The sequence below is a fragment of the Nicotiana tabacum genome, chromosome 4 (assembly GCF_000715075.1).
Source record: "Nicotiana tabacum cultivar K326 chromosome 4, ASM71507v2, whole genome shotgun sequence".
Lineage (NCBI taxonomy): Eukaryota > Viridiplantae > Streptophyta > Magnoliopsida > Solanales > Solanaceae > Nicotiana > Nicotiana tabacum.
This window is the reverse complement of record NC_134083.1, coordinates 65763569-65771093: the sequence shown is the minus strand read 5'-3', so window position 1 is coordinate 65771093 and position 7525 is coordinate 65763569. Positions and strand designations below refer to the sequence as shown.

General features: G+C 33.0%; 1 protein-coding gene across 1 annotated transcript; it reads left to right on the top strand.

Moving 5' to 3' along the window:
• The first annotated feature begins 1663 nt into the window (after positions 1-1663).
• Positions 1664-5842, top strand: LOC107826150 (UPF0496 protein At3g49070-like). The gene is given in 3 exon segments (XM_016653101.2): positions 1664-1883; positions 4651-4933; positions 4935-5842. Coding segments are annotated over 3 exon segments (1137 nt in total). The 5' UTR covers positions 1664-1834; the 3' UTR covers positions 5740-5842.
• The last annotated feature ends 1683 nt before the right edge of the window (positions 5843-7525 follow it).

Here is a 7525-nt window from a genome sequence, read left to right as displayed (position 1 = left end):
ATCACTATTATTCTTAGCCCCACGGTAGGCGCCAAACTGTTTACCCTTCAAATCGGATAACAATTGAATTTATACGTGGTTCTAAGGATACGTGATACAACTTGGTACAAATTAAGAGAATAGATTAATATTAAAATTGATGATAAAGGAATAAATGCAAACCACTCGAATCGAACAGCCTTGGCCCTCGAGTTCGATCACCCTTGAACCAATAGATGTTTCAACTGATGTATGAACAGAGTAACAAGATGATAAAAGCTATAAAATGATAGTATATTACTTTATGTTGCATCATGCAATTCGTTTTACAAATGATCAAATCCATTTCTATAGTAGGGGAGTCCTACTCTTGATACAATTCTATATGAGGTAAGAAATCTCATGATTAGCTAATTAATTGGCCCATCCTTGATACGTGCCGAGATTTTCGCCGTGGTCTACAACCGATCGCGGATATTTCGTCCTTCTGTTATTCGGTTTGGCAAATTTTCATCGATCTCGCCTGATCTCGATTTTGTTTGGTCCCGAGGTCTCGAACTTAACAGTATAACCTCGCACCTCGGTTCGATATAATTCGAGGTCGAACCTTAACCTGTCATATTCCTATCTCGATTAGTCACACAAAAAGCGAGTCCGATTTTGACCGTGTACCAGACATTTATTAGGTAATTCTAGTGAAGATGAAGGAACCAAAACAATATGCCATGTGCGTATTTCAATTTATTGGTCCATCGACTCGCCTGGCTTTTATCTCATGTTTTTATGTGCACATTTTGAATTTCTTTGTTTAAGATAACGTTAATAACTTCTTTGTTTTACCAATGAGTAACGCCAAAGACTTGAACATAGTGCAAATTTAGATAATCTTAATTTATTGTTTAAGAGATGAACATGGCATTAACCAAAAAGAAAGGAGAGGAGAACCTAGAGAAACTAATGGGTCGTTTAATCGGAAAGAAGTTATCCCATAATTAATTATCTTGTGATTAGTTATTCCATTTTTTCATAGGGATAAAAAATACTACAATTTCGAAATAACTAATCTCAGGATTAATTATACTGCAATTTTCTACAATCAAACATGAAATAAACTCTTCTAAAATTTAATCCCGCAATTAATTATTCTTTATCCCTAGTACCATAGTTCAAACATATTGTCTATCACATAAATTAGATAAAATCAATCTGATTATGATAGTCGTGTCTCCTAGTACATATATAATCCATTTGGCCCCAAAGCAGCAGGGCAGGCTATATACGGATCATCGTGACATCAGCGTCCATTATATGATTACCCTTTGGCTTGCCTTTGAAGTTGCAACCACTATTTTTAGATCTCTTTACAAGCTCATATCTACAACAAATTATTATGTATTTTTAGGGATAAGCGAGTGAAATACCTTTAAAAATATTGTCCAACATATATTCACTTCAAACTCGATGGGCATAATTGTGTGGTTGATATTCTAGGGGCGATCTCTAGCTTAATTAACTAGTTGCCTTTTAAGATATATAAAAGAAAATGTTGAGATTTGTGGGCAATGAATCCCTTGCAGTGCAAGGTCCCCTAGTAATAACATCTTAAGCGTACAGATATATATTTTCTTGTCTTCAAAGCAAAAACAAAACATATATATCTCTTAAGCTACCATTTAATCAATTATAAGAGGTGCCTCAAACGTGTACTCTCTTCTCTCCTTCTCTCTTTGGAACAGTTAAATATCTCTCTTTACTATAAACTGCTGCTTCCTCTCTCATCTTTGAATAGTTACTTGTAAAAACTAAAAACTCCTTCTTAGCTTTGAGTTTTCTATTGCAAGGTCTAAGAAGGAGAATGAAGATAAAATTTCGTCCAGCATTGAGAAAATACTTTGCATGGAATGGTAAGTTTCTTTTGTTAATTTAATTCCGTTTTATTGATTTCTTTCAGCCAGCTTTGTCTGTGAATTCAATTCTACGCAATTGATTGATGTTATGTATTCAGTATTCATAGTTTGATCTGTCGCACATGTATTTGTCGTGTAGTAGACAAAATTGACAGATTAAAAAAAACCATGTGAAAACAAAGCTCGTTAACAACTTTGCAAATATCTAGTATAAAAATACGACGATTATAGTAATTAATGACTTTTGCTAAAGAAAGAGAAAACCAATGGTCAAGGCAGGGTTGCGATTCTCAATGACAAGAGAAGCACGTTTTTTGCATGTTCCCAAGTTTGTGCCAAAGCTATCAAAATACCCCCTTCAGTCCATTCTTATTTTTTTTCACTATATACTAAAAAAAGAAATCCATTTTTATTCGTTCAGTGTAGAAAATCAAAAGATAAGTTATCGTTTTATACTTATTTTACCTTATTATTAAGTACTGTTAATTATTTTCAATTTATTTTCCAACATAATATAGTTATCGGTGATATACTAAAATTATCATTTTATTAATTATTTATTAAGGTTGTGTCACAAATAAAAGTAAATGAAGGGAATAGTAGCCAACAACTCATCCGATAATTTTTACTTTATGGTCTCTTGGGAGTATCCGTCCAAAAGCACGTGTCTTGTGTTAGTACAATCATTAATCAGGAATTGGATTGGATGGAGTTTCTAGTTGAGGTTGTTCATGTACTTCCACCGTTCACTTTTACTTTATACATTTTGATTTTTTAGCGCCTATTAAAAAATAATAAATAAAGTGTATAATTTATCATGATATTTATATTAATTAATACATATTTTATTAGATTTAAAAAAATGATTTGAAATGAGTAATAAATATTGTGGATATAACAGAAAATTATTTTTTGTCTTATCTTGATATGCGTAAAGTGATAAGTAAAACTCATAAGGTATTTCATTCTACAAATTTTTACACTACTTGAGTAACGTTTCAACTAATCGAATTTGGAATTGAGTTTTCGTGGGATAGTTTGAATTTCACTAACCTCGTGACAAATGCTATATAATAGTGTCTTCTTGCTCTCCTGTTAACTTTGTCATAGAAAAAAAAATATAGAAATTGATTGCTAGTCAATTTTGAATTGGAAATCCAATCCGATTTGGGTTTGTTATGGACCTTTAATAATCTTTATGGGCTTAAAGAACCGAAGGCCCATAGCTTTCCTCTTATTTTGGGCTAAGATTGAGCCTAATGATGAATCTAAAAGTAGGGACAGTACACTCTCCGATCCACGTGACCAATTTGTCTTCGACACACACATTAAAAAAATACAATTTGAATATAACCGTTCTCTTTTTTATCATTTTTTTCTTATAATAATATAATAATATTATATAATGGTGTTTCTCGGTTTCAATTTGAAAATACAGCACCAAATATTTATATAGCTATCCTTCAAAGAGATTTTTACACAATAAGTCACTTATTTAAAATTATTTGTTTAAATAACATCACTTTTGATTTATTATAAAATAGCAAATTCATTTACAAGTCTAGCACATTAAAGGTTTAGACATTAAATGACTAACAAATTTAAAAATCAATTATCCACAAATTAAGAGATCAATTTATACTTTCTCTCTCATCACCCCTAACAATTTCTATTTTTTTTCTTTATTATTCATCCATATCACTTGCTTTCAATATTCTATCAAAGTCTTTACATGCATCTCCCCACTCCTTCTAGACACCACCATCCTTTCTTCATGACCATAGTTAGGTTCACCAAAATCATTACAAAATTCAAATTATGAGTGAGAAACGACAGAAGCTTTCTCGCAAAGCTTTTGGTGAGAAAAAAATGCACTTGTATAAAATTTGAATTATACCATGCATGTTATATATACAATGTATTATTGATATATTTCTGTATCTCTAAATACCATTTGGTGGTGACTTTTTTTTACCATACATGTTATATTCACAACATATAATTGGAATATTTGTGTGTATTTTTCAGAATTAGAAGGTGTTATCGGTGTAAATTTTTTAAATTTATGCATATTTTATACGGATTATAAAGTGATTGTACCCTAGATACATATAAAGTATTTTTACATTGCAGGATTCGATATTTTAGATTTGTGTAACATGTGATTTGGATCTAAATATATTTATTTCAATTCAAATATATGCGATGTATACATCGGGTATAATTAGCACCTCATAGAATTTTGAATATAAAAGACACAAAGCAAAACTAACAATGTAACTTTATATGCCATTTATATTTCTAGTATAATATATTCAAATATTATAATTTATACTAATAATTTAATACTATATACTTCATAAAATAATTATTCAGCATGCATATACCATTTACACATACTGTATGTAATATTATAATGTCAATATTCCAACTATTTTTCCAAGTAGACATTTTTATCGAAGCATAATTGGAAGAGAGAGAGAAAAATTAAAATCACATTCATCAATAAATCATCTATGACAAAATCATTCTTCGGAATAGAGATAAAAGACAAGGAAAAGTCAGTAGAACATTTAAATACATAGCAATTTCCTAAAATATAGGAACATGAGTAGGATAACTGTTACGAATTTTTATTATAAATATAAATATGTAACTGCTAGAAATGTTAATCAAGTGCTATTGCTATGACATTGTAAAAGTTTTTAAAATATTGGACAATTATGTTTTTTCCTCATAATCAAATATTTGTGTTTGCATGCAGAGGCCCAAATCGAGAAACCGGCCCACATAGAATTGGACCTCCGAGAGGAATATGCCCATGCCTTTCGAACCGAATCCTATGCTGACTTCTGGACACGTGTCCTTGCTTTAGGTGAAAAGATTTCTTCCCCAACAAAAATTGTCGGCTCCACTTCAGCTGCTCGGCTTCTCTCTTACCGGCTTTTCGTGGAGCATCTTTTGGATCCGGATCAACCCACCGTTACTCGGATCCTGGATTTGATCCAAACCCACCCACAAACTCACTCTCTACTATCGGAATATTTTTCAGACTGCTGAAGCCTCATTACTCTGCAGTGTATTGCTAAAAAATGTGGAAAGTACACGATCCAAATATAAATCACTTAAATTCACCTTAGACGCTTTCCAAAAAACACCATATTCAAATGTGGACCGCATGCCCAAGATTGTGAGCCGGTTAACCAAATTCTGTAATTCCCTTAACCCGTTTGTTTCATCTGCATCTTCACCGCTCCGATTTCAAGTCGTTCAAACCGATTGTTCTCACCTGCTAAAACGACTCGAGCTCAGGCGAGATAAGACCAAAGTCAGACTGCGACTAATGAACAAACTGAAACACGGCTCAGCCGTATTTCTTGTAGCTTTAACTGTCTCGCTTACAATAATTGTCGCGACTCATGCACTTGCTTTACTCGTAGCGACTCCAATTGTAATGGCGGCTTCATTCCAGCTCGCGTCGACTAAGAAGCTAGCAAGATGGTCAGCTCAGCTTGACATAGCTGCAAAAGGGACCTACATATTAATTAGAGACTTGGATACTATAAGCCGGCTAGTGGGTCGGCTAACTGATGAATTAGAAGATTTACAAGCCATAGTTCGATTTTGGCTAGAACGAGGTGGAGATCCTGTTCAACTTCAACTTCAAGCCAGTGGGGAAGTAGCGCGCCAATTGAAGAAGATTTATGCAAGCTTTGTGGAGCAATTGGATGAATTAGAAGAACATTTGTACTTGTGTTTCATGACCATCAATAGGGCTAGAAACCTTGTGATCACAGAAATTATGAATTCGGGTCACCCAAATTCAGCCCCATATTTGTTACCCAAAGAATAGTTGTTGGCAATTTAATTTCATGTAATTTTCATTTTAAAAAAAATTGGCATAATGTAAATACTGTTAGGTGTTGTTCTGATTTTATTATCATATTTGATTTTCCTATCTCTTGAAGGAAATAATTTACAATAATTGGATTTTCCTATTCTTAGAAGGAAACATAAATCTCTCATATTTGGCCAGTCCCTTTTCTTGGAAGAAAATATTTTGGATTTCTATAAAGTGAGATATTGTTTGTACTCACTTCTCATTTAGTAGCATCCACAATGTAGCCATAAGGGGTTTGAGAGTCTTGTTTAGGAGGAGAATTTCGGGACAAGTGTTAGTCTACCACTTGTATTTGTCTCTTTGTGAGTTTATTCTCTTGATATCTTGTATTCTCTTTTAGATAGTGGTGTTCATCTCCGCCCGCCCGTGGACGTAGGTCAATTGAACGAACCACATCAAATGTTTGTGTCTCTTTTCGTATATTTCTCTTTAGTAGTCTAATTTATCGATGGTAAGCAACCTCCACTTCCAACCAAGAGGTTGTGAGTTCGAATCACCCCAAGAGCAAGGTGGGGAGTTCTTGGAGGGAATGATGCCGAGGGTCTCTTGGAAACAGCCTCTCTACCTCATGGTAGGGGTAAGGTTTTCGTACACACTACCCTCCCCAGACCCCACTAGTGGGATTATACTGAGTTGTTGTTGTTGTTGTTGTTGTAGTCTAATTTATCGTCGTTCAAGGTTTGCTTTACTAGCTTACGCATACACCTGATTATTTCGATCCTAACAAATATATTATTTTTCCATTGAAAGAATATTAAAAAAAACTTTCTTTTTAAGGAAAGGGAAAAGGACTTGTTTGATATGGCTTTTAGGGCATAGACGGTGGTGGATGCAAGGAAATTTATGACTGGCAAATTTTAATAATGGCATCGTAGTGCAAAAGCTTCACATGGTATTAGCTTTTATTATGTTTGTCAGGCTTTAGTTCGGGTAGCTATGGCCTATGTGATTAATGTATTTGATCACTTTAATTTATTCTTTCACAAATTTGAATAGCCGACATTTTTGTTGATCAAGTAAGGTGATTTGCTTTCTTTTTTCCAATTGAAATTTAAGCATTGAAAATATTGATACATAATATTCTTGACTTTGGTCAAGGCCTACCTTTCGGATATGAAAAAGCAAGTGACTCGTCTCCTGATAGTGTTTCTTGTGTTGTTGACTAATTTAAGAACCAGGTTGTATGGTGTTTATAGCAAATGATTAGTGTCCTTCAGTTTTGTTCATTTAGCATATATTTTCAGTTAATCTATATGGTTACCGTAAAGCTTATTTAGTTTATATATTAGTTATGCGGGATTATAAGCTAGTGTTATTTTTCTTGTCAATAATATATTATTATGCGATAAATAATAATATAAGAATTATTACGCGATGAATAATAATATAGGGAATGTTAATTTCGTCAAGCAGGCTTACGAATCACTTTGCGTTAAGACTCTTTTGAAACCAAGGAAAGAAGTTATGTCACGATTAGCACTTTATAAGCAATTTGTCTCAAGATATTCGTGTAGGGAAAAGCTTATTTCACATTTTACATTGCATAAAGTAATACTACATAGTTTCTCACACAAATTTTGGTATTAAGCTCAAACTGTCAATAATACTCTATCTTTGTGAATTTCCTTATATGTTTTATCGTTTTTTTTCCCAAACCCCACTTGTGGAATTACACTGAATTTGTTGTTGTTATTGTTTTATCGCTTTTTGCTCTATACTTGTTATATATCTTTGGCTT